The following is a 27,634-nucleotide window of genomic DNA, read 5'->3' on the forward strand; positions in this document are numbered from 1 at the left end:
AGGGCTTCCTGTTGGGGGATGAAAATATTCTAAGATTGACTGCGATGCACAATTCTGGGCTTTGAGTAAAAACCGCTGCACATTTTAATGGGTGAATTGTATTAAAACTGTTAAGGACAAAAGCACCTAGGGCCAGAACCTTCAAATAGTAAATGCAAATTGCTAACTTTTATTACAGGAAGAAGAAACTGCCCTCAGCATGAAAGCAGGAGATCGGCAAATATGGGTTAACAGAATTGGACAAGAGCATTTCACTTGAAAGAGTTGCTGAGTGTACACGAAATATTCAGAAATAGGAAAATCAGCTTGACATCACGAAGAAGCATTCTGCTTCAAATGCAGATCAAGGATTCGGCAAGCCCAGCTGCTAGAAATAACCAGAGAAGAAACCTGGTTCTTACAACAAGCACCAGAGCCAACAAGGAAATGGTGGTGAGGAAAGCAGGCAGCCAAAAATCTGGAACAGTTTGCTACAAATAATTTCTCCACTGAAAATTCAAAAATAAAATGAAAGTGATGCAATGCTGAGCTGGCCTCACGTTAAAGGGCTTCCTCTGCTGCTCGACAGTTCTGTAACCCCGAATGAGAGACTCAGGAGAATCAGCATGGCTCCTGGCAGTCCCCAAGTGACTGCCCTCCAGCACGTTTACCACCATCACATCTGCCAGGGTTGTATTGCAGAGAAGAGACCAACTTCTAAAAGGCACAGGAAATGTTTACCAGGGAAGAAAAGGCTGCTGTCAGTCCTGGGACAGAGGCAGTGTGAGCAGAGGCCAGAAGGCTGCAGGTGAACTGGAGCAGACCTGGGGCAGGAAGGGACCACGGAAGAGCAGATCTCAATTTTCTACTCTCTCTCCCTATAGGTAGGAGAGATAAAGCCTGCATCCTTCTCACCTGGAACTGTGGGTTCTGGCTGGCAGAAGTCTTACGTACAGGGAATGAATACTCAAGACTCTGTGGAAAAAGTCACGAAAGAGAGAGGGCGTAGGGACCCAACTCCACGAGCCTCTCAAATGATCCCATATTTATTGTGTATAATCAAAGGAAAACGTCATTAACAGTTGTGTGATAGTAAGCAGGAACTTGGGGAAAGAAGGATGAGACAGAGATTGTAGAATCCACCATGAGTACAAAGGCTTAGTGTATCTTTAGGTAAGTCATGGGGTGAGGGGAATAAGATACATCCTTTACACATGTGAATTACAAAGCAGACCACCAGACCAGCTAGGTCCTTGCTTGGGGGATAATAGAGTATCTAACTGCACACAAGCCCAGCCTTTATAGCTGTGGGCCTGGGTCATTGCTTTGCGATGAGCAGAGTGCTCTCTAAAACATCATCTACGCAAGCAAAGCATTATCTCTGCTTTTTAAGGCAAGGAGACAGGAGTGAGGATGCACAGGCACTTGCTTGCAAAGCAGTTACTAAGCATACGTTTTCTTCTTAAATTTGACAGGCGGCTGGGGTCTGTTACAATTTGTTAACCCAATCATGGGCTCCCACATGGAACCATTATGGAGGACACCCTAAGGTGACAAATCCTGGCTCTGGGTCTTTTCCTGCCAGCTTCAGCCACTCTAGCAGAGTCTAGGCACATTCCTGAATAATGATCATACAGAACCACCCACACTGTTAACTCCTGGTGCTTGAAACTTAATTTTAGCTCTACACAACTTAACGTAGAAAAGTTTCAGAAATAAAAGATATTATATTTACTTTATATCTCATCATAGGACTGATTTTTCTGATTGCTCTAAGCTGCTTCTTCTTGGTAAAGCACCTAATTCTGCAGGTGAATTCAGTACTTTCTTTGGGCATAACTAGCCAGTTTGGGCTCGCTAACTTCTATTGGTCAAATACCGATACACTTAATTGATTTCATTGTTCATCAATTTCAGCTGGGAGCAGAGGGAGTGTCACTCTGTTCCTCAGCCCACCCTCAACCCTTATCATCAGCAACTCAGGCCTCCGGAAACCAAAAAAAGCTTTTGTTTCCCTTCTACAGTTTCAACAAACCCAACAGGATACATAAGCCTGGAGAAAGAATTCAACACAAATGTTAAAACAAAAATCAATAAACCTGAAGCAACTCCATCTCCGAATCATGATACACAATGACATGAGATTAAGTGTGTCAGGCCCAAAGCATGGGTGAGCCTGACCACCTGATTTCTATTCTTCAAAGGAAGGAAAGTTTTCCTATTTTTTATTATCACTCTGTCATTGTTTCTGATTAAGCCAAAAACTAGTTTATGAAATAATTAAGCATTGAAATAACAGATTTTTGTTGTATCAATTACAGAAGGCATTCAGAGGTGTTAGGAAAAACCACCTCTGTAAAAAATGCAAAATTTCTTCCACTGTGAAGAACACGTATACAAAATGCAACAGAGAATTCAAGCTCTTGTGGAGAGGAGCAAAAGCCACAGAATCAAAGCAAAGTCATTACTATGAGTCAACTCAAAATTCACTGGACAATCATGTTCAATGCATTCAATGAAATTTAAAGGCATACTGCAAACCATACACTTAATGATCTGCAGGCTAGAGGAAGAATTTCTCTCTTTAACAGACAAGAGTAATCAATAGGGTGCCCCACCAAACAAGGACCAAAGAACAATCAGGTTTTTAACAGTTCTGATATATCAGCATTTTCTAAAGATCAAAATCCAGAAATTTTAAACATTGATTCACACCACAATGAAACAAGCACTTAAAAAAAAAGAAAAGAAAAGAAGCACATAGAACATGTACATAGATCAATGAGAATTTCTTGAGACGCTGGAAGAAACAGGCTATAGTCTTTTACTTGAGAAATAAAACTACTTTTAAAGATAAATGCTAAAACACATTTCATCATTCATGTTGCCTTGAAAAATCTGAGGCACTTGTATCTGATTAGAAAAGCAATTCTGAGTAATAGTGTGTTACAATTCAGAGCCAGTTTGCTTTAGAAGAAAAGAGAAAAGAAAAGCTACCGTTTCTCATATACTGCACAAAGTGTGAAGTGTCTCCCTGCCTCTTTCTCCTCCCGTTTTCTAAGCTCATGCTTCCCAACCCTTCTGAAACAAGTATGAGAACCTCTTATTCCCGCCAATATGCCAAATGACAAAAGAAAATCAATTTATTTGTGTAAGTATATGCTTAAACCTTGAACTGGAAGAGAAAGATATCAGAAGTCTATATGGAACTTATTTCTACATTCCTGAAATCACACACACAAACGTTCACACAGACACAGACACAGACACATACCCCCTGGATTACTGGGAAATTCACAAGCTTAGGATTTCCATCTTCTAGAAGATAACTTTGTAGTTAGTTTAAAATACAAAACTGTCAGCTTTGGAAAGCCTTGATCACCTGCTAAACCATCCAAATATCAAAGAGACCCAATTAGCCTTCTCGGTAGAATGTAATTTCCCATGATGGCAAAACATACCCTAAAAAGTCCTGGATCTAAGTCTCGTGTTTATCACTAGCTATGATCGTTTTTAAGCACATTAACAGATTCAGAAACTTATGTCTCAACAGCATTTATTCTTATTGAAATAGTATACGTGTTCATTTGCCTATACAGAGACCAGGTCCCATGATGGAGTTTAAGAGCTATTTTGTGTATTGCAATATTTATTTTTAAGTGCAGAAAAGGAGGGTGGGTATTACTCAGTTGTAGAGCACCTGCATAGCATGCACAATGTCCTGGCTTCAGTCCCCAGTACCTCAAAAAAAAAATAAATAAAATAAGGGCATATTTAAAAATGAGTAAAGTTATAAAAAAATGCAGACTAAAAACCACTGCAATCTAGGAGACACAATTACAATAAAAAAAACAAGAGTTTCTATCAATTATTGGCTATTTGCCAATCGCAGAGACAACCAGAAATCACACCTGATAACCATCACGTGTGATTCTCAGCAACCCTACTAAGTAGACACGGATGGGAAACCAGGCTCTGCAGATGAGGAGACGGAGCTCAGAGGAGCCGGGGACGCTGACCGTCCTGCTTCCCGTGACACCACATCAGCCCAGGGCAAGCGCTGACGGAGCTGCAATGAGGGGACACCCAGCTGCATGGAACCTTGGGGCACTGGGGAGTCCCAGAAAACACTAAAAACTGTTCAGTGAAAAACCAGCTCAAATATAATACACTGTGCCACATTCTTTAAACAGGGAACATGAGTGAGACCTTTTTGATGCCTCCGTGTCCTTTCTGCCATCGTCAGTTACTTGCCCTCACAGCGTGACCAGTGATGAACTGGACCCCATATGAAGCGCACTCAGATGGCAGAGCATTTGAAGCTGTTTTATGAAGTTTGTAAGACTCTGTCTGTGCCTCACACAGGCGGTCATCCATCACTTCTCACCGGTGTGGATGTACCACCTGAAATCACTCCTTTCTGCTTTTTAAAATCCCTTCATCTACTCCAGACTTTTCAATAGCAAAGAAGCAGCTAAACCACAGACAGTGGACATCTTTTCACCAAACGGACTCAAACAGCCCATCGGACTACCTGGAAGCCCTTTTCTTCTATTAAACCCACTTCCAGGTACTTCATCATTTTCGGATTGGTGGACTTGGCCTCTGACTGAGCTACTCAGAGAGCTCCCAGCCTCACATCCGTGAGAGGACCCTGCTGTTGGGAGAAATCAGTGAGAAAGGCGTACATCCCCCAGTCATGTCTGCATGGCTAGAAGTGCCACAACGTGCTAAAAATTTATACCATCATAACCCCTGGGCTCCCATGGACTGGTTTCACATTAACCAAACTCATGAGACACTGATGCAAGAAAACCAGAAATTTAACTTATTAATGTAACAGAAGATGTGAAACTATGAACCAGACTGCAATATCAGAGTTCAACCATGAGTATATGTTCTCCTCCACGGCCCAAACACGGGCAGGCAGTCACATGGCAAGTGTGGACAGAAGCAGAGCAGGAAGGATTTCTAGATGAATTCAATGGACTAAATTTCTGTTATACCAACAGATCTGCTGCCTGGAAAACAATTAATTCTAATCACGGTGCACTCTTCGTGGACAGTTGCCGAGACACGACTGTGAGCACCTGTGTAACTCTCCTTTCCCTGTCCTTTCTGGGCTAATTGATGCACAGACGTACAGAAATCGAGGGATGCAGATACATCTAAACACCCAAAGCCCATTCTGGGCGCCACAATACCATACAGCCAGGGTTAAAATACTTGCTCTGCCACTTACTAGTTCTGTGACCTTGGTCAACTTACCCTCTGTGTGCCTCAATTTCCACACTGTGAAACTGGGATAACAATCAAACCTTCCTTACTCGCTTGTTGAGAAGATTGAAGGATTCATTTCTGTAAAACGCTCAGAAAAGAATGTAGCACATTTTGGGTGCTCAACAAATGTCAAATTAATATTACAGTGGTTTACAAGTCTCCTTCCTAATCATCTTCTGTGTTTCCTGGCTAGACTAATACCCAAAGGAAATTCTTATTTCTCCTTTTATAAACTCATGGGATGAACCCTTCTGTTCCATCCCACCACCTGTTTAAACTGATGGAAGGGATACCTCCTCCCCACTCCTCTGGGCCATGCAGAGTGCTACTCCCTTCACAGCCCTGACCCCTGGCCCACAGCTAGCCCTCCTCACATTAACAGATTGAGTTGTGATTCCGGGGAGACAAGCAGGGCATGTGAAACCCTTCCTTTCCCTCCAGTGTTGACTACCCTAGGGAAGCACCCTGGATGCTCAGCTCCATTGCAGAACAGCCCTGTGCATGATGGGGCTCATTCTCTCAAGGGAAGGCTTGCTGTGGCCCAGAGATACCTGGGACAGGGTGAGTCTCTACTTCTGGGACACAGTATCATGACACTCATTTATCCACAGCCCTGAAGTTCATGGAGAACGTGGCTTCATCAGTAACAAAGAAGACATTTATCGCCTGCCTACTCTTTTGTGTCATCTCTCAGTTGGCTGCTGGAGACAACATGTGTATAAGTATTGGTTCCCCTTAGGCCCCAACATATATGAAGTAACAAAAATTTCTGTGGCTTAACGTTGGTCCAGGGCGACTGTGTAACAGTTCTGACTCTGCTGATGCTAAATTATGGGTGTAGGAATTATGGAACGTCCTCAAATATCTTTCATCATAAAATCAGCTTTTCTTATTTTCTTGTTTCTTTGTAATTACCAAAGACTATAAAATGATGGCTGCACACAAAACAGCAGCTAAAGTTTATGAGCTCTCTTGACATACCCACTGTGGTAAACATGTTACATAATTACTAATTCTCACAATTCTACAAAGCAGATATGAGTGTCCCCTTCTCACAGACGAGGGGAAAACTCAGAACGAGCTGACTCAGGATCACATGGTTCAGTGTCAGCACGTGCAGGCAAACCCAAGTCAAGAAACTACACCCCATCATATATGTACCAAATCAACTCCCACCAATTAACACACAGCGGCGGGGTCAATACTCAGGGAACTCAACACACCTTTCAGCTTTATGGTGCTCCAGAGGCAGCTTCTAGCTGTTTTATAATATCCCAGCTCACTGGTTTCTAACACTAGAAGAAAAGCCCGATTTTGCCATTGTTTGCACAGCAAGTCTGAAATGTTCACAGCGAGATAAAAGAATAAAACTATGATACAAGCAGAAAAAATTTTCCAGGTAGAAAGACATAATGGACGTTGTGCTATTCTGAAGCATTAAGCAAAGGAATCAAAATAAAATCACATTGTTTAAGCCTTATTTTACAAACAGAAAAATTAAGACTGTAAAAAGTTGCAACAGCGCCACCTATGGCTAAAAAGACCTTCCAGGTTGCCGGGAAACATGCAACACAAAAATTGACTGTAAGATGAGAAACGAGAATCAGATAACTAGAAGCTTATGTAGCATATACTGCACTTTGCTTCGGGGGGATGGAGGGGTATTCAGTATTTAATCTGATATTGCTAATACTCCTAAATATAAACAAAAGACATAGGCTCATGGAAGCTCATCTTAGAAGAGGAAAGAATCCAGTCCAGCCACTTCATTTTACACGAGGGGAGACTGAGACCTGAGATCTGTCCTCCTGGCAATCAGCAGCAAAGCTCTCCTAGGTCTCATGTCTTGCACTGTAGTAAAAACCAACAGAACTGTACTACGCCTATATTCATAAAAGTCACGTCTGTATTTTTCCAACAGTAGGTAATCTAAGTATCTTGCAAAATACTTCTCAAAGAGCCAGGAAATCATAGAAGGGTATTGAAATACAAAAACATTTATTTACATATTAAAACAGCATGAGCTTTATTCTCTCTATTAAAAAAGTGACATGTCAAATCAAAATTTTGAAATTTTAAAACCTGAAAAGAGTGCAGAAAAAAATCAAAATTTTCTTTAGTCACAAAAGAGAGAAGCTTATTCCCTGATAATAATCAATGTGGATTCTTCTAAACTTAATGGTTCTGGTCAGGATCCCGAGAAATTAAATGTCTGATGGATGGTTACACGGCAACATGAATTCTGAGCTTACATTCTGTGTAAATAATCTTCAAGGTCGTCTGCTTAAGGCAATTTAAGTAGTCCCTGTCTCACTAGAATGACACAGATTTCATTAAAGCTTCATACTGCACTTAAAAAAAACAATCCTAGTTACTTTAAGCCATATTAATGTATATCATATATACACATATTGAATATGCATCAGAAATAAGCTACCCTTTTTAGTATTCAGAGTTGATACTTCTAAACTATCAGTCACTGTGAAAGCACATTTTTATTAAGCACCTCTACGGTGCTTTGTATAAAAGGCGTCCAGCTCTCACAGTCAGACAAGGTAAACCATATTACTCAAATTTCACAAATGACGAAATATACTTAAGCCATGTAAACAACTAAGATATTCATCATCAGGAAAGAAAAGAGTAAGGATTTTACTTACAATACTCACTGACAAAGTTTTCTTTCATACTAAGACTACATAAAACAAATTCAGTGTTTGGAAATTTTTCAGTAAATAAGCACCACTAGAAAAAACAAGTAACATCATTAGCAACAGTTGGACTTTCAAAGACCACTTCTCTCTTGCACAATAGTTATTTTAAATGTTTTGTTTTTAGTTCTCACAAAGCACTAAATTAAAAAACTATTTCCTTTACAGTCATTACCTGAGAATAAAACATTTGTGAAAATGTACAATTTTAATTTATGCCACTCTGCCTCTCATTCTCACTGGTGTCTCTCCTTTGAAGACCTCATCAGGCTGAGATAGCTAAAATCGGTCATTTATGGGCTCACAGGAGTTCGGGAAAACACTCAACGGGAAGCTGATTAGAGGAGCAATTGAGAATTCATCCTGTGCAGCCTGGATTCCAGCATCGAGCTAACCACCGCCAGCTGCGTGTCATTTGGGGCAAGCTGACCCATCTCTCAATCCCTCAGCTACAAAAAAGGAGACACTGATACCTACAATCAAACACTTGCTATGAAGTAAAATATGAGCAAAGCATTTTAGCCTCAGTTAGGCGTCCACTCACAGCGAGTTTGGTCATTATGATGATGAGGATGGCTGTTAACAAATTAAGCTCGACCAAACAGGAGAAATCACCTTAAAGGAGAAACATTTTAAGTCCATGAGTATTTCCTTTTGGGTGGACTGTAGAATATTCTATAGAATTTTTTTTAATAAACCAAATTTTGTCCATTAATTGTAGATTTACAGGTCCATGGACAAGTCTCCAGAAAAATAATTAGAGGCCTCTAACCTCTGAAAATTAAGATGTAAATTTAAAAAAAAATCAGGGAAGAGATTATACCTCATTTGGGAGAGTATGTGCTTAGCATGCATGAGGCCCTCAATTCAGTCCCCAGTAACTCCATCTAAAAACTTTGTTTTTTAAGAAATAGAGAATTAAAGCAAAAGGATGGAGGAATACGGAAATTTTTAGAGACTCATCTCAGATTTAAGATAGGGAAGAAACCATCCAATTCTCAGAAGAAATCTTGAGGACTATGTAAACTGGATCTGAGATGTCTAGTCTTTTAACATTATTCATGAAATCATATTACCAAGTCTTAAAACTACCTGATAACCCACAGTGGTGATACTGATCATAACAGCTACCATCACGTATCGAGCTCCGGCTAGGACTGCTCTGTTCTGACATCTCTACCCCTAAGGCCTCACCAGGCGGAGAGCACTAAATTCGGTCATTTATGAGCATCTCGTGTAAGTCCTCCATTTGTGCTTCTCACTCTCCCCTCACCAGCTCCTCTGAGGGAAGCACTGTTATCATCTTCCGCACCCGCAGATAAGGCCACTGAGGCACAGACACTAAACCCGTTCCAGGCCACATTGGAATTAAAGGACGTCTGTATTTCTGCTGTTTTGCTTTTGACAAAGGAATCTGAGATATCAATTCAAAGCAGACTGTTAAATAATCAAGTCTGTCAGGTCTTCACCTCAAAGAGCAGATACTATAAATTCCTGCTGTAGGATGAGGCTGCCGTCACAAACTGACTCAGCTTGAAATTAATATCCAAGATGAAGCAGCGGATACACGTAAATATTCACGATTGTCAAGTCTGCCCACGGGTCTGGGCCCTTCACTGCCTGAAAGGGGGTGAAATCCCCACCCGTGTCTGGGAGGGAAGCGCGGCTCTTCCCGGGCTCACCCAGGCTTCATAGGCTATTTACCCCCACAGACTAGCCTCAACGGTTAAAAGCTCTCAAGATTTTTACACCAGGCAAAACTGAAAGACATTTCTGTAGATGGAGCACTTTCTCAGGCTTAAATTTTTTTGCCTACACTCAGCCAGAGGGAGAAAAGAAACAGGACTCTACAAAGTCCTGACCCTCACCACTCACAGGAGTAGAATGACCACAGCAGAAGATGGCCCTTCACATTGCAGGATGTGAACAAAATAAAGATGCCCCAACAACAGGCACTCCCAGACACAGCGCTCAGCAGTCTTCTGCACAATCACAGTTGTGCAGCCCTCAACACCTTCTATTTCCAGAACACTTCATCAGCCCAAAAGAATCCCCCTATCACTAGCATTCACTCCGTAATCCCCCTCCACCCAGCCCCTTCCAACCATCACCTGCTCTCTGCCTCTGCATGTGCCTTTTCTGGGCTTTTCAGATCACTGAAATCAACAATATCTGGCCGTTTGTGTCTGCTTCCTTTCAATTAACATGCTGTTAGCAAGGCTTGTATATTTTGAAGTGGCATCAGCATCTCTTTATTTTTTATTTTTTTTGGAAACGTTAAAGATTATTAGAAGGTGGTAAGTACTATCAAAAAGAGTAGAGTGGAGCATAAGTGATTGTGTTTCAAAGGGAAAAGTGTGGGTTGAACAGTCAGGGTGGACTTCCCAAAACAGGTGGCATTTTTCATTTTCCTCTTTTTTTTTTCTTTTTTATTCACTCTTACGTGTGAATAATGTTCCACTACATGGAGATACTACATTCTGTTCATCCATTCAGCAGCTATGTATGGACGAGGTCCAGAAGAATGAGTGTAAGGGGTGACTAGCATGGATGGCATTTAAGCAAAGGGCAAAATGTGTTTTCAAAAAAAAGCCAACAAACAGAGGCGCAAGGAAATTCAGTGCGTTTCTGAGCAAAGTGCTTGCTTGCTTCGGCAGGACTACCGTGCAGGGCTGGGGCGGATATTGGCAGGAATCACGGTGAGGGAGTCACCTGAGAAGACATCCCACTGCAAGCAGCTCAGCCAATCCTCCTCCCTCATCCTATATTGTTAGAGCAATGTTTCTAGGTTACTCTTATTTCAATTAATAGCATTTAACTGCACGTCTGATCATCACCATCAGACCACATTACCTCCAAGTCACAGAAAATCATTCACTGACCGGAGCAGCACCAGGACATAATGGTGATGGATTAGGGAGTCCTGCAGCATTCCAGCCTGCAGGCACAAACCCCACATGTGCCCTGGTGATGTCCAGAAAATAAAATGCATGGAAATATCTCACTGCTGGAACACGACAGCTGCCCTCAAATTGCCCGAAAATCATGCTGGCAAAGCACTACTCAACCTTCTCAGTACAAAAAAAAAAAAGCTAAGAAGGCAAATTTAGGCTCTTCCATTGAAAACCAGCAGCCACCACTGCCAGTATTTGAGCTGGAATGCTCCTGACTTTGAAAACCACTGCGCAGTTACATTTCAAACGTGAAACTCATATATATATACCACGTAGATGATATTGCAGTAGGATTTTTCTTTTCAAAATTTCCAGTTGCAAAATTAGCACAAGAAAGTTTATGTTTAGGCTTTAAAAAAAATCAATTATCCTCCATTTTCTTAATTTTGAACTTATTATTATTTTATAAATGGAGCTATGGTGCGTATTTAAAACCTTTTGATTTCTGAAAACAAGACGTTTATGACCTCACTATTTCAGAGCAAACTTTAACGATTCTTTGAGAGGTGGGGCCTGGGGTGCTCACTAACAGCTCTTTAAATACTGACAAGGATGTGCTATTAAGTAATACAAAGGCTCTAAGTCCACATTAGCTCAGAAAGCAAAGAAACCACACCAAAGACTTCCTTAAATATTTTATATATTCCTATTCTTTTGAATATTAAAGCTCTTAAAACATATGATTTTTTTTGAAAAAGACAACAGCTGTAATAATTTTCCTCTCACCAAGAAAGCAATCTTTATCAGGAATAAAAACCCCTATGGAAATCGAAATGACAGGACGTTTCTAGCTAAGTGAACATCCAGATCTGAACACAAACCTAAATCCTATCAGATCTCACTCGAAGGAGCTCTACAAAGGCCTGGGCAACCCTGGAGATTAGCTCTTTTGTTCCAAATGTTGGCTGAGCTAAGATAATCACACTAGGCATGGAAAGAGAGAAGAGGAATGTCCCCCTGGCAGCCTCCATCAGTTTTCTTCCAGCCACAAGGTGCCTCTAGGGCAGCCCCGCTAACAAGTCCCCCATAAGAAAAGCCGGCATCCACACTGCCCCTGCCGTCCCCAAGTAGCCCCGAAGCCCATATCCCAGCCTGTGAATGGTCTTCAAATGATCCCCCAGTTGGTGGCACCCTCCACCTCTTCCCCGCTACACACACACACAAAGCCACGACAGCCTTCCCAAAGCACAAATTTGATTACATCAACCCCACTTCAAACAGTTCAGAGGCTCCCTGGTAGAGTTCTAGCCCCACCCCAGACCCTGCTCGCCCAGCCTCATCTCAGTACATAGGTCCCCAGTGACCTCAGGAGCCCCCTGACCTGCTCCTACTTCCCACTTGCCTCCAGGTTCATTTTGACTGTTTCCCAAGGAAGCCTTCCCTCCCTCCAACCTCCACAATTTGTTCCTCTCTTCCTAGAACATTCTAGGCTAACTGACAACGCTAAGCTCTCAAGAAGCAAATACAGTTTGCTTATTTATGTGGCTACACTCTCTCTCCCCTACACTCACTGAAGTGCACGTGTTATGAATAAATGAATGACGGGTTGGATCTCAAAGGGACAGACATACCTGCTCTCACCCGTCCCGACCCTTTTGTCTGTAGTATATCAGAAGCAAAACCAGAAGTACCTTCCCTGAGGGTCACTTCTGTTGACACCCTTCACTGCCTACTGTGTCAGTTCTAGTAAAACTCAACTTCTTCCAAAGCCCTACACCCCGGACTCTCTCCAGTGTCCTCCCCAGCAGGGGCTCCCTCCACCCTGGACCGCACAGGGCACTCTCCCCGGGTCCCCATGCCAAAAGCCTCCAGGCCTCTGCCCGGGCTGCACCTGCGACCTGAGCCACATTCTTGACTCCTTCTCTTGGCTGACTCTTACTCTGTCCTCACAACTGAATGTACAGCCCATTTCTTCCAGGAAGTTCTCTCTGATAATGTCCTTTAAGTCTTGTCTGGGCTCTATCTATAGCAGCAGTACATGGTGACCAACTGGGTGTTTGCCCGCTCCTTTGAGACCACGAACACTTGGGAACCACGTGGGAAGGAGTGAGAGATTACAAGGCAGGTGGGGGAATCAAAAAGCAGAAATCACAGCCCAAGTCCCAAATTCAAGGATACTTTCTCAGAAAAAAGTATAAAATATTTCACACGTGTGCCATTTGGCTACTATTTTTGTGGCTTGTGGACAGCAAGAACTTGGTGTTCTAGCCCAAAACCCAGGTTACATGCAAAGAAATGTATATATTCTTATCCAAAGGAAACCAGAGCTGCTCAACAACAGTTTTCATTTAGAACTGAAAGGAAATTTGATAAAGGCAATCTCTCTCTCTCTCTTCTTTCTTTTCTGGAATCATATAATTTTAGAAGTATTTGCGTGACTAACAGACGTCTACAGCCCGTGATTCTGCACTGAAGTGTTTGGGGCTGAGGAAGCCCAGATTACATTCACTCTGTAAATGCAATCACACCAACACACTGATAGGTGCCGTGAGTGGTGGAGCTGATGTTCCAAAGCAGGCAACATTATTCTGTAAGAGAACTCTAAATAGAAAGTAAGAAATGCAATGTCCTGTACTCAATTTCATTTGCTATATGGGCCATTAACTGATAGTATATCTTGACTAATGAAACCCAAAAATAAATTGTCAACTTCGATTTTCTTCATCTGACCGTTTTATGCTAACATCGGATATTAAACTCTCACTCCATATGGAAAGCTCAGGCCTACGCTGCAGCACAGTTACATCCCGTGGAAGAAAGCCGACCAAGGGAGAACTGGAGAGTTTCCCTTCAGAAGCTGCAAAGTCTGGTTTTGCACCTGTACACCATTTGCAACCACGTCATCATCAAAGGAGTTAGACGTTACCTCTCTGGGACGAAAATCACTGCGTGCTTCAGAACCATCAAAGAATGCTGAGCTTTGTGAAACAGTCCAGAGGCGCTTAAATCATACTTTTTCTGAAAGGCTCCAAAACTGACCCACTTCACCATTCCAGGTATAACAGGGAAGTACTGGAAACAGTAGAGAGAACATGCCCTTGAATTCTGACAAGGCCCTGCTTGAATCCTGCTACAGCATTTACTAGTCGCTAAATGGACCAATTCTTTAACCCCTCTGAGAAGGCTTCCCAATCCCCAAAAGGGGGCTGCCACCGCCCACCTGGGAGGCATGGATGTGAATGAAACACGCAAGTAGGGCGGCCGACTGGTACCTGACACGGGGCCTGGCTAGTTTCCCTCCGCTGCCCTTCTCCCCTTTTAAACTTGCACTGTTCCCCCGGTAACGATCAAGCCCCCGGAACAGACTGCCCGTATCTTCTGTGTATCCCTGGATACATGCCTTACCCTTAGGAGGCCAGAAAAACAACTGCCTCCTCCCAAGTCACTAACAATGTTCTTAAGAGTCTGGGTATTTTTAACTCTATTTTTCAGGGAGACTATTCCAGAATTTTGCAAGCACCATTCTCCAGGTTGGCTCCCCTCCCAGTGCCCATCCCTTCTCACCTCAGATCCTCTGTCTGACTGCCTTCTGTTCATGGGAAAGCGAGTCCGGTAAGGTGGGGCTCCCTAGGCCTCCCTCCCTCCCTCACAGGTGATTGTGACTAACTTCTCCCCACTCCTCACTGCAACTCTAGCTTCTGAGGAGTCTACCCTCCCGTACCCTGCAGCCTCTGCACCTTCCCAAGACGCACACGTGGCCACGACCCTCCCTTCAGATTTCTTCCTGGCTGGCCCTGTCCAGCCCCTGGCCCCTTAAGGATAACTGGCATTGCTTTGAAAATGGCAAACGCCACTGACTGACACACCAGAGCTGTATGGTCTGGGCTTTCCTCCAACCAAGACACAGCCCTGCCCCCCTCAGTCTCAGTCTGCAGCTCTCGAGATGATCTAATTCACATGCAAGGCTGTGAACACCAGCTAAGAATGACGACTCCCAACGTGTATCTCTAGTCCGGCTCCTTCACCTGAGCCCCAGGCTCATCGACCCGAGTGCCTCTTTGAAGTCCTAATTTGGATGACAAATGGCATCTTAAAAATGCCTCATGTCCACCATTTACTCTGGAATTCCATTCCTGTCAGGTATCTCCCAGACTCCCCATTTTAGTAACAGCCCCAGCACCCACCGAGGTGTCTGAGGTCACATTCAATTTCCACTGTTCCCTCCCCCAGGCCCTGCCCTGGAATCAGTCCTGTTATCTCCATCAATAAGCCCATCTCAAGTGTAGTTCTGTAGGGACCATGGCCGGAAACACACAAGCTCACAGCATGGTGCACTAACAGTCCTCCGTAGGGTGCTCCCTGGATGGGGAGGCATCTCCTGCCGCTGGTCACCTCAGAAGGCAGTGGATTCTCACACAGGAGGCCCAGGAGAAGGGACTCAAGGTTCTCCCATGGTCTGAGCTTTGAAGGGCCCGAGGTCTGGGGGAGCTCCTAATTAGCAGACACACTTGCCAATGAGCAGATGAGGATGGGGGAACCCACGCAAGGCTGTTATCACTTCAACTCATGGGCTCTCAGGAGCCATGGGAAAGGCCTGTGTCCAGTGTACAGCCCAGCCATCACAGATCCCAGCCTGCATTTGCCAACCCGGACAGCCTAGACTCCATCTACTTGCGACACTTACTTCTGTTCTGTTCCCCACCCAGAATGTGATGGACTCATTCAGATATTCTGGCCTGTCTCAAGCGAGACAAATTCAGTGAAAAATGAAGTGTCCACATTTGGACCAGAGCATGAAAGGAGAAACAAGGCCTCATGGTCAGCATGATGGTGGTGGCCAAACAATTCCACCAGGTGAGATGAACCAGGGTAGGGTTGAGAATCCAAGGTCCTGGGTTGGACAAATCATCTTCCTTCATTGTTGACTGGGGTGTTGGGGACTGACTACCACAAACTAACGACACGTTAGGGGGCCCACGTGGTGGGCGTCAGCTGCAACAGAAACGGATTCAGCTCTTTACTGCCAACATGGGTTAAAAGTAAAGGCCGAGGCAGGAAGGTCTGCACGGCTGCTGAGGCAAACCACAGACCCAGCTCTGAATGCCCACTGGCTGGAGCAGAGAGGAAGCTACGGCCCTTTTAGCAGTCCCTTTGCCCAACAGATCCAGGTAAGCCAGCTACTTAGGAGAAGGCCATGTTGTCCTGATACTCAGAAAAACCAGCCTCGTAAAGGGAAAAAATAGTGGCATGGATTTTAGACCCAATTCTGCCCATTTATGAAGGCAAAGTAAAGTAAATGGCACGGGGAAGTTGAATGCAAAAAAAAAAAATTAAAGAACCAAACGGTGACCTCTTCCTCCAACAGCGTCCCCTGCAGCTGTCACCTCCGTGGCGGCCACATCCTCACCAGTGACCGCCGGCCAGGAAGCGACGTCACGCACGTCACACAGCGACAGCCAGGAACCGCGTGCTGAGCACGTTTGTGTAAAAGCAGGAATCGAGCAAAATGCTGCAGAGTTTGACCTTACAAGTTTAAATACTCCATGAAAAGAATCCCTGAGCAGCCGACTAAATCAATTCACATCTTACTTCTTCAAAACAATGAAACAAATTTAATAAGGGCGCATTTGTCATCAAATAAAAGGAGGACCAAACATGTTCCTCAAAAGCAAGGATTTCAACAGGTATCAAACACCAGTGGGTGATGAGCTAACAAAGCAAATATTCCAAAAAATTAGAAAACAAAAAATGACTAAGATAATAGATGGATCAAAACAGCTGTTAAGTTGTTGCTTTTTAAAGCGATGGAGACTGTACGGAGGGCAATCTGGCTATTTCCAATGCAGGGTGTGCACAGCCCACATTTTCAGAAGCAACAACATGCTCACTGGGCAGTACAAGTGAAAAAGGAGTAAAGAAAAAGGAAAAGAGGAACAAGAGAAAATTAGAATCACACAAGAACAAAAATAATTTTGACTGCATGTACAAGAATTTATGTGAGTGTGTGAGGCCAGGGACGCGGGGATGGTGAGGCCCAACCTCACCTCCTGCTCAAGGGAAAGCAGGGGCCTGAGGGGAGCGGCGCTGCCGGGGGACCACAACGTGTTCAGCTCCCCTAACCAAAATTCGACCTACAAGCGACTAGGCAGCTTTTGAGCTACAAATTATTGTCGCATTTCAGTCTGGACCGTTTTACTCACTTCCACCAAGAGTAGCAGGAGAGAATGAGGCTCTGCTCCTGCACCAAACATTGTTTAAAAAATTAATGACTGTGGAATAGTAAAAGAAACAATGGAGTAAAAGTGACTGGAGGAGAATGTGCTTGACCCGAGCTCACTGGCCGCGTTATCTCAATGACGTTCAGATGCTGGCTGAGCCCTTATGGTACCAGAATAGACAGACCCACAAGGAGGCAGGTTTAATGCGCTGAACCACTGTGGGCTAAGTACACATCCGGCTACTCCGCCAAGTCCCAAGGGCAGACTTCAAAAGGCAAAAACAAGCTGGCATCCTCTGGTGGGTCTGCAGACTCAGAGACAAGCATTTGTTGAGCAAAAATGTCACCAGTGCCTCCTATGACAAAAGAAGTGGCACTGGCGTGGGGGCTGGGGCAGGGCTCCAGGCTTCCACTGCTCACTCACCAGTCTGTCCAGGGGGAGAAGGTGGTCCCTGCTTAGGTTTCGCTGATGCACCTACTTGACTAATGTCTGGGGCCTCAGCAGGAGTTGACAGATGAGGTGAACGGAGCGAGACTCTGTGTAGCACGGTGCTGGGAGCTATGCCCTCAGCAGTGCCCAGGCTCCTAAACATGCCAGCTCATCTCCAAGAAGCAGATGGGGAGTGCGGGCATGTAGATCACAGGGCCCTGTGAGGACAAGTACAGATCATGGCCACGACATGCCTCTCCTCTTCCTTAAGCCATAGAGGTATTTCTGGGGAGGAACAGAAAATTCATCCAGAGCCTGCTAGGTGGGCTCTCGCAGGTGGGACTAGTGTCCCCTGTGCTTCTCACTCACAGGGCTGGTCTAGACATTCTTTTTATTAATTCCCTAGCATCTTCTCCTCCAACTTACCAACAACCAGAAAGTAGGATCTGATCTTAGGTAAGTTCAAGAATCACAGAGCACCACCTCCAAAGCGGGCCCGGTAGCACATGCCAGGTCTTCTGACCGCCACCTGTGGGACCACCATGAGCCCTCTCCAGACTCAAGGACCGAGGCCGTAGGCCGGGGGGACACAGCTTCCCTCACTCACCCCAGCAAAGGGGGACCACGTCTCGGCAAAGGCATCTCACCCTCTTCAGCCCGAGGGAAAACATGATAGATATACGGGGAAACAGAGCAGAAGGTGGGGGGTAGGCAGCCCAGAAGAGCTCATCTGTACTTCCGAGGCAAAGTGGGGCCATTGACTTAATCACAGGGACAAAGTGGGAATGAACATTTCCCTGCTCTGTCCCATACACCGTGATACGCCTTTCCCTGCATAAGGAGTTCATTAGGAAGTCCCTGGCGGTGTTTCTGATGTCCTAACTTGGCATGGTGGCTGTCGGGCAGGAAGAGACGGCCTGAGCTGAAAAGGTGCTGGGCCTGGGAGGCAGGTGACAGTGGCTCCAGCCGCAGCTCAACCAGCGCCTCGTTCTGCCTCTCGGGGCTCAGCATCTCATCTATAAGCAAAGGGATGAGCATGTACCAGGACAGGCTGCGCAACAGAAATGAAATGAGAGCCATGTAAAGAAAGTTTCCCAGTTGCCACGTTTAAAATTTGAAACAAAGAAACAAACCAACAAACAAAAAACAAATACTAGAATGTGATTTTAAGAACAGATCTTACTTAATCTACTGTATGTAAAATACTATTATTTTGACATGTAATCAATATAGGAAGTAGAGAGATAGTTTATGTACTTTTACTAGACAAGCCTCAGCGTCTGATGTGCATTTGACCTACAGTACATCTCAGCTGAGTCCAGCCTCCTCCCCAGTGCTCCTAGCATGTGGCTTTGGCTACTTTATTGGACAGCAACTCCAGGGGTCCCACCATGTTCCTGGCTGTAAAGCGGGAGTAAGTGTCCACACTAACCCTAAAAGGATCTCTCTGAAATAAAGGCGGATTCACTTTGAAATGTCTGGAAACCGGCGGGCTGCACCTCCCTCCCCCCTTGGCTACAAGATTGACTTCTTCCTTGCTGATCCCTTTCTGGATGTAGGGAAGCAATCCAGCACACAGCCAAGGTGGACTGGCTTCCAGGTAAACTTACCTGCTGTCTGTGTCCAGTCCCATGAAGTCCTCCTTCTCAAACGGGATGCAGGGGAGGGGGATCTTGTCCCCAGAATTCTTGGGGCCACCATCCAGCCACTTGGACTTGAGCAAGATGAAGAGTGACTCAGTGAAGTCCTCGATCCTCTTCTCCGCCACCCTGCAGTACTCTTAGATTGAAGGCAACGTCGGTGCGTGTCTGCTCGGCTACCTCCCCATGCTGCACAAAGACAAAAAGCTGAGAGTCATTAAGCGATGCACCATACAGCTCCTCTGCATGTGGAGCTTCTCGAAGGCCTTGGCAGAGAGACATTCGGTAATGGTGACAAGGCCCACGACCTTGGGGTGTTTCTGGAAGACGCTCCACCGATTCTCGGGCACATAGCGGTGCCTGTAGTGGATACAGAGTGTCCACTGGGAGCCACAAGGGCTGATATGGCTAACCGAGGTGAGTAGCTGATAGATGCAAAAGAAATTCTCCTCTGAGATGATCTCTATGGATTGGACCACAACGGGACGAGTTTGGTGGTCCTCAGCACACTGCACGTAGTCAGGGATGCTCATGTTGCAGGCCCTGCCGAGAGGGGAGAGGAGATCGAGGTACATTCTCTGCTGTGTGCTACGGGCCCATCTGGGTTGCGGTGACCTGGTGTGTACCAGCCAGAAGACAAGGGAAGCCAAAGCAAATCCAAGGGTACAGTTTGTCCTCAGAGTCTGCATATGGCTACTGTAGCTCGGATCACATTACCCAGCTTTTGGTCTAGGCTTCCTGCCTCTGCAGAGAAAGGTCATTTCTTATTTTCTATTTCCAAGCACCTAGCAAGGCCCTGATGCAAAGTCACTGCTCAAAAATGCTGAATAAAGAAATGAACAAAGGAAATGCTTCCCCAACCCCCTTCAGCAGAATATAAAGAGAAGGACCACAGTAGGATCAAAAGATCTGGATTCCTATTCAATTTATTTGAACTCCTAAGCTTCATAATAATGGATAAGAAAACTTGCCTTGGGGTAGAGGGTACTGTTCATTGGTGGAGCACATGCTTAGCATGTACGAGGTCCTGGGTTCAAACCCCAGTACCTCATTTTAAAAAATCAAACAAATAAATACACCTAATTTCCCTCCTGAAAAAGTATTTTTTAATTCAAAAGTCAAAAAACACCTTGCAATTGACACAACATTGTAAACTTGACTATACTTCAATTAAAAAAAAGCCTTGCCTTACAAGAATATATCTGGATTACGGATGTTTGAAAATGTAAAATGCATAGGGTACCACCTGCATAAAAGGAGGTGACTGTACACATGTTCTATCCCTCCTTTATGAGTTATACTTCCTTTGGGGAGGTTATAACCTCTCAGAGCTAATTTTCTCAGATTAAAAAATATAAACATTACCTGATTCTCAGTACTGCTGAAGAATCAGATAACTCTATGAAAGCATCTGACCCACAGAGTTTACTCAATAAATGTTTGTTGAATGAATGAATAAACAAGCAAAGTGAATGCTGCTCCCTGCCACAAACCATCATAATGGTACTGCCTGGAAATCCCAAGCCCACGTTCACCCGACTCTGCATTAACAATGTGGGTGACCTGGACAGGCCTGCGTGCTTCACGAAGCCCCAGTTTAATCGTGAATAGAAATAAGGGCAATAACACAAACCTCAAATTGTTAGTGAGTCAGTAATGAATTGTACCCCAACACTGCATGATGGAACCATTAAGAAAACTGGGCAAAGGGTCCATAGGCCCTCTCCATATAATCTCTTACTACCACATGGGAATCTACATTACATCTCAAAATTAAAAGTCTAATATTTTAAAGAGGTTATCGAAGTTAGGTGAGCTCACTGTCTCAAATAAGGAACACACAGTACAAATAGGACAATGCCCAGCCCATGAGATACACTCAGTTAACATTCCCACTGAGCCCACTAGTCCCTCCAACTTCAGAGCAAGAGGATGGGTCCTCGTGGCAACAGGCCACAGCACCTGAAGCTAACAAAGCTAATGGTGTCCACTTAAAAGAGCCCCTGTCACCACCCTTGTTCTAATTTTCTATTTGTAATTTTTTTCTTTTCATTAAATTGGAACTCCAAATTGCATAGAATTCTTACCAGATATCATGATGGCAGCCCTTCAAAACCTGACCACAGAGATCATGATGGCAGCCCTTCTTGGTGAAACAATAAAATGAAAAGCCATTTCCACAAGACCTCTGTGTAAATCTACTAGGGAACTTCATCCTGGACTGAGGAAGAGGACTGGGGAGTAGGGGGTAAACTGGGACACGGAGAAATATGGGCCACCTGTCCCACAATGGACTTTAGACTCACCCTCACCCTCCAGGAACGTCTAAATACACACAGACAGAGTGCTATGGACAAGAATTTTTTTTAAACAAATCCCTGAATCCCTAGCAGATCTTGTTTCTACCGAGACACAAATGTCTTATTTGTATAATGTTTCACAGAAGCCTTAAAATATTATCACCCCAACTTGACACATCAAGAAACTGAGGTAGAGAAGTTTATCACATTCTACAAGATTAGAGAGAGGCCACGTCAGACACCGTATTTAAATCCAAGTCCCTGCTCCGTTGCTCACACTAGAAAGTGTCACATACTGCCTCTTTCCTGCCCTCTCCCTGCAATAAATCTCTGAAGAGTCTTTTCTGTGTCACCTGCAATCAAAATCACATCAATTTTTCACAAAGAGCTATGTCACTCCTTGGAGGACATACCAAAATCTAAAGGGTTGGGTTGAGAGGAGATATTTGCATTTTCTGTTTCTCAAAGGAAACATGGCTTTAAAAGAAACTGAAAAGTATTTATCTAGTCTAAGCGCTCATTGTGCACAGAAAGAAACGGAGGCTCAGAGGAGAAGAGGAAAGGGCGTTATTAACAAATATTGCCTCAGTGCAGCACTAAGCCAGCCCTGGGCACTTCTGGGGGAGGATCTGGAAGGCCCAGGAAAATGAGTGTTAGAAAATAGAAAGAGAAGAAGAATACAAGGTCCCGTCTCTACACCACCATACCATGAATTTCCACCAAATTACCCAGTATGGGTGCAGCCAATAGTAAGGTTGTCTAAACAGGTTATTGAAACCTGGAATTCTCAACCATAGTGGAAATTCCAGCATTTACTGTGCTTTTTTCCCAGTTCAATCATCAATTCAGTGGGCATTCTGTACCAGGGACTACACGAGACCTGGAGTTCTCCCAAATAAAGATCTCTATTACCACGTGTGCAAACCACATAAAGGCAACCAGAAGAAAAGCGCCCACAGATAAGATGGAATTACTGAAACTGAAAGCAGCCAAAGAGCATATATTACTAGGAAAAATGGTGCTCCTATAAATGGACTCATGGACATAGAAAGCAAACTGTATTTAGCAGGCAGGAAAGGAGGGATTAACAGATACAAATTAGTAAATATAAAATAAATGACAAGGACCTGCTATATAACACAGGGAACTATATTCAATTTCTTGTAATGAGTTATACTAAAAACAATCTAAAACATATGTATATACATATGCATATGTTTATAACTGAATCTCTGCTGTACACCTGAAACTAACATTGTAAATTGACTACACTTAAATAAAAAATAATTTAAAAAATAAGTAAAAATAAAAGCAACGCCATTAAGAAAAAATAAAAGAACACTCTAATCCCCTTAGCTGTAGGTGGTGGAGAATTCTGGTTGTAAACACCAAGTCCACTGGATCACTCCAGCAATGGCTGTCACTCTTTCTGACCATCAGAGAGTCACTTGCTTCACTGAGCTTTCTTTTCTCTTCTGTGAAAGGCTACAGCTGCAACTAACGATGTATAGAATCTCATCATTCACAAGCCCAACAAGTAGTGAGGACTTCCCATGGGCCAGGCTCTGGACAGAGGAAAATATAGGGTCCGAAATATATTCATGGGTAGAAGAAGTTTGTGCCATAAAGACGTTAATTCTTCCTGTTTTGATAGACAGATTCATTGCAATTCTGATTAGAATTCCTACCAGATTTTTCTTGGAATGTAACAAGTGAATTTATGGTCAAGATTAGCCAAGAAATTTCTTTAGAACCACCACTGGGGAGGGGTGGATAGGTCATTAATTTCCACTGCTCTTTCTGAAGTGATAAAAACGTTCTGGAATAATAATGGTTGCACAACTGTGAATATGCTAAAAGCTGCTGAATTTTACCATTTAAATGGATGTACTTCATGGTGTGTGAACTATATCACAATAACGCTGTTATATGAAAAAATATTTCTTGACAAATATTTTTCTTTTTATACCACTAGTCTGTCCCACAATTTAAGAAAAACAAAAAACCAATACAAACCAAACTGTGCCAGGAGTTCTTTAGGACTGCAATATCCCTGGGTCTCCAAGGCCTCTGGTGATGCTGTTCCTGTTAACACACACTAGCTGGGCTGGGCTAGCTAGGGACTGTAACTATCTTTTTAAAATTGACTGTCACACGTTTCACCCTTGGAGAGGGAAGGAAGGAGGATATCACAGCTTCATGCCTTCAGCTCATTTTTAACAGAACCAAGCCCTGCTTTCACCACTGTTAATCCCTCTCACTATAAAAACACGTGACATCAACAAGCACCGCCATCATAACACCTGAAAGTGTTCAAGATACTTACCTGCGGCAGAAACACTGAGGGAGGAGACAGAAGCTTGCTCAGCACTGATGCTCCCTTTTCCCGACTCCACCAGGTGAAGCTGGGCGCTACAGCCAGAGGCTCTCAGTCCGGGGAGCAGCACACACGCCACTGAGCTGGTCCTGAGGGAGGGTGAAAGGGAAAGGAGGGCAGCCCTAGGGGGGAGGGAAAGGGGGGGTGCGGGCTGCAGCCCCGCTCGGAGGCCAGCCCCAGCCCCAGCCCAAGCCGCCCGCCCCGTCCGGGTGTGCAGACCCCGCCCGCCCGGGACACAGCCCGCCCAGTGGTGGGGACGGGTCGGCGGCCTAGGAGAGGAAGCCCGGGAGGGGAGGACTCGCGGGCGGAAGAGGGGAAGCGGACGCCAGCCGCGGACTGAGGGGAGCCCGGCTGGGCCAAGAGGCGCAGGGGCACACCTGGCCCTGGACAGCTGTGGCCGGGGCGCCGGGGCAGGTGGCGCGGGCAGAGGGGTCTGGCCCGAGCAATCCAGCTGAACACACGCTGACTGGCGCCCTGGGGGGCTGTGACACGCCGACCGCCCTCCCGCAGCCGCCTCACCCCTTTCCCGATATCCCCTCACCTTGCACTTCCACAGCCAGAGGCCCCGGCCCCAGGCAGTAGCCAAAGGCCTACAGGGCGACAGAGCTGAGAAGCCATTGGGGCCGATCCCCGGCTCGGAGCTGGAGCTTCCAACCCGCGGTCCAGCTGGCAGCAACTGCGCATGCGCAGGAGGGCCAGCGATCCGCTCTGGGTCCTGAGAGGGAAGGGGAACCGAGGGAGGGAGAATAGGGGAGGAGGAGGGGAGGCGGGGAAAAGTGGAGGGAGACACATGGACAGGAGGAGCAGAGGGAAGGCAGTTATCTGGAATTGGGAGGGGAGTAACAGAGATGGGGAGAAAGCGTTTTACCTCTTGTGGCACCCCGAAGGAGGCAGCAGTCCTGCATATACACCCTTCTCTTACCCGTCATTGCCCACAGCTCATATTTTACGTCCCTGGCCCAGCCCTCCAGCTAAGGTCTCTGCAGAAACCCTACGGGTATCATACCCGTTGCCCCCACAAGGAGCTAGGTTTACTGTTGCTCAGGGAACCAAGCACCCGCAGGTGTTGTTTCTCAGAACTACCTTGGGAAGAGTACATATTCCCCTTTTACACGCTGGGAAACAGGCAGGCACGATCTCTGCCTTAGCTCCACTGTCCCAAATGTTGGGCTGGCAGGGAGCGGGAGGTAAAATGTCAGAGCCCCAGAAGGAGCAGACTGCCTGAGTGTTGGTGTAGAGTCCCCATCCCTCCTGGGTAAACCACACCCCAACCTCGGGGAATAATCAAGGGCTCACCGTAGGCCCCTGTGTGTGGGAGAGCTGCCCTCAGTCCCAGTGTCCAACTTGCTAGGTAGGTAGAAGTGTTATTGAGTCCAAATTCATTCTCCTCAGTGCAGGACAGGCCAGTAAGTTGGGAGACCAAGTGTTGGGGCATGGAATAGCAAGTTTCTGTAGACCTAGATGGCAAACTAATGTCCTGGAAAACCATCTCCCCAAGTCAGAATTCAGGCTGCTTTCCTATGTGCTTGGTTTTTGCAAACTTCTTGGTGTAGGAATTCCTTCTTGTTAGAATCCTTTGTTCTTGCAGCTATCTCCCTGGGTCAGATCCCTGTAAACCTCCAACAAAACAAACGTTATTTTCTATTCTGCAACGTGTTATCTTTATATGATTGGAAAAGTGTTAAATACCCTTAAAGGTCAGAGCCTTCAGAATAGGCTCTCCTGTATATTTTAGGCTCTAGGCAACATTGTTTTACAAGCAAGAAGAAGCCTAGGAGACAGAGCACAGGGTTAAAGTCAAAGGAACAGGTCTAATATGGAGTCAGATTTCTTCTTTTCTATTACTGTGGCAGAAGCCACTTGAGGATTTAAATCCCTTAAAGTTAAAAATAAGTAAAACTTTAAAGGAATTTACATACATTGGTGGGAACTTGCATAGCATATCTGGAAAAGCACACAAAGGATTGTAAACATTGGCATCTCCAGGGAGGCATGTAAGAACAGAGGATGAGGGAAAACTTCTTTCACTTGAGTATTTTTTGCTCTGTTTGAATTTTTTTAACCATATGCATATATTTCTTTTTCAGTTAAAATAAATGTGTAATGGAGCAAAGGAGTAACTAGCTCAGCAAATACAGCAGCCATAGACTCACTGAGTCATCATTTTCGATTTAAGCCAGGAAGCATTGATTATCTCTCTCCTATGTGCCCAGTGCTGTTTTAAAACTCTTTTATATATTTTTTTAATAAAATAATAACATGCTATCCCTCACCCCTGCTCAGGGCTGGTGGGAAACCAACTGAGTTTTTATTGAGTTGTTTTCCAAGGAGTAGAGATGAGTTATAAACAGAACACAACTTCAGGGCAAAACAGGCGGACTGGTTTTCCAGCAGGCCAGATAGCGATGACGGGTTTTCAATAGAGGCGCACAGAGGCTGAGAGAGAAAGCCTCCAGGACCCTACAGAAAGCTGCCCACAGTGCCTTCTCCATGGCACTACTGAAATAGGAAAGAACAAATCTGACTCCATATTAGATCTGTTCCTTTGACTTTAAACCTGTGCCCTGTTTCCTAGGCTTAGTCTTGCTGTTTCTGCACCTTTTGTGAAACAATGTTGCCTAGATCCTGAAATATACAGGAGACCCTATTCTCAAGGCTCTGACTTTGAAGGATATTATCACTTTTCCATTCGTATAAAGATAACAAGATACAGAATAGAAAATAACATTTGCTTGTTGGAGGTTTACACGGATCTGACCCAGGTGAAGAGCTGCAAGAACAAAGGATTCTAACAACAAAGAATTCATACACCAAGTTTGCAACAACCAAGCATTCCCGCTTCCCCTTTTTAATATAAGAAGAGCCTGAATTCTGACTTGGGATGATGGTTCTCCAGGACATTGGTCTACCATCTTCTCCGCTGGCTTTACAAATTAAAGCCGCTATTTCTTGCCCCAAATCCTTGTCTCCTGATGTGTTGGCCTATAATGCACGAGTAGAACAAGCGTGGACTCGGAAACACAAACATACATTGAAAGTACGCATTTGGTATATTAAATGACCTGCTTCCACTCGTATTCCTGAGGTTTTCTTCTCTTGACCACTCCTACTATATTTATGAAAAACCTGTCATGTGGACACATTTCCTTCTCTAGCCACTACCCTTCCATGTAAAAACTGATGCCAAGAAGGCAATGGAAGTTGCTAGAAGGTATTACCTGGCCAAAAAAGAGCAGAAGTGGGTTCTGGCTGATGTTCAGGAGCAGGCCGGGGCACCTGACAAGATGTCATAAGTACGGATAGACAGCTGGGCACCAAAGGAGAAGCTTCTAAACTTCCATGAGGGAATTGTTGGATAGGAAGGAACAGTCCCAGACTATAGCTCTGATCCCACCACGAGCTTCCTGGGCAAGGCTGGGCAAGTCATTTAAATTCTCTAGACCCGTGCTGTCCAACACGGGAGCCACCAGCCACATGCAGGATTATGATGTTATTCTGTAGCCAGACAGAATTATAAATAAACACTTTATTGCAAAGGGTCAGCAGGTATAATATTTAAAAACATTATTGGTTATCTTGCCCTAACAAGTTATTTTTGTATGTCTAGCTTTCTGTGGGTTGTAATGCCTGCAACTAATGTTTCCCTTACAGTGAGGTATTTTGAAATTATAAGTTACTGGACACAGTACACTCATATCACAGTTGAAAAAAAACTGATCTAAATAAGCAAGGTGATCTGACTTAGTAGTTATGAGCAGGGGCTCTGGGGCCAGCCTGCATAAGTATTAATTCTCACTCTCCCTCCA

At 44.7% G+C, this 27,634-nt stretch overlaps 1 protein-coding gene across 1 annotated transcript in view; it reads right to left on the reverse strand.

Annotated features, from left to right (window-relative positions):
• Nucleotides 1-24,631, reverse strand: part of LOC140695129 (trafficking protein particle complex subunit 9-like) — a 48,812-nt gene extending 24,181 nt beyond the window's left edge. The window contains exons 1-3 of the mRNA XM_072958027.1: nt 24,370-24,631; nt 23,778-23,917; nt 19,122-19,340 (exon numbers count right to left, since the gene is read on the reverse strand). Coding sequence (XP_072814128.1) covers nt 19,122-19,144 — 23 coding nt within the window. The 5' untranslated portion in view covers nt 19,145-19,340; nt 23,778-23,917; nt 24,370-24,631. The remainder of the gene's footprint in view (nt 1-19,121; nt 19,341-23,777; nt 23,918-24,369) is intronic.
• Nucleotides 24,632-27,634: the final 3,003 nt, after the last annotated feature.

This window comes from Vicugna pacos, unplaced genomic scaffold (assembly GCF_048564905.1).
Source record: "Vicugna pacos unplaced genomic scaffold, VicPac4 scaffold_149, whole genome shotgun sequence".
In the NCBI taxonomy this organism is placed as follows: Eukaryota; Metazoa; Chordata; class Mammalia; order Artiodactyla; family Camelidae; genus Vicugna; species Vicugna pacos.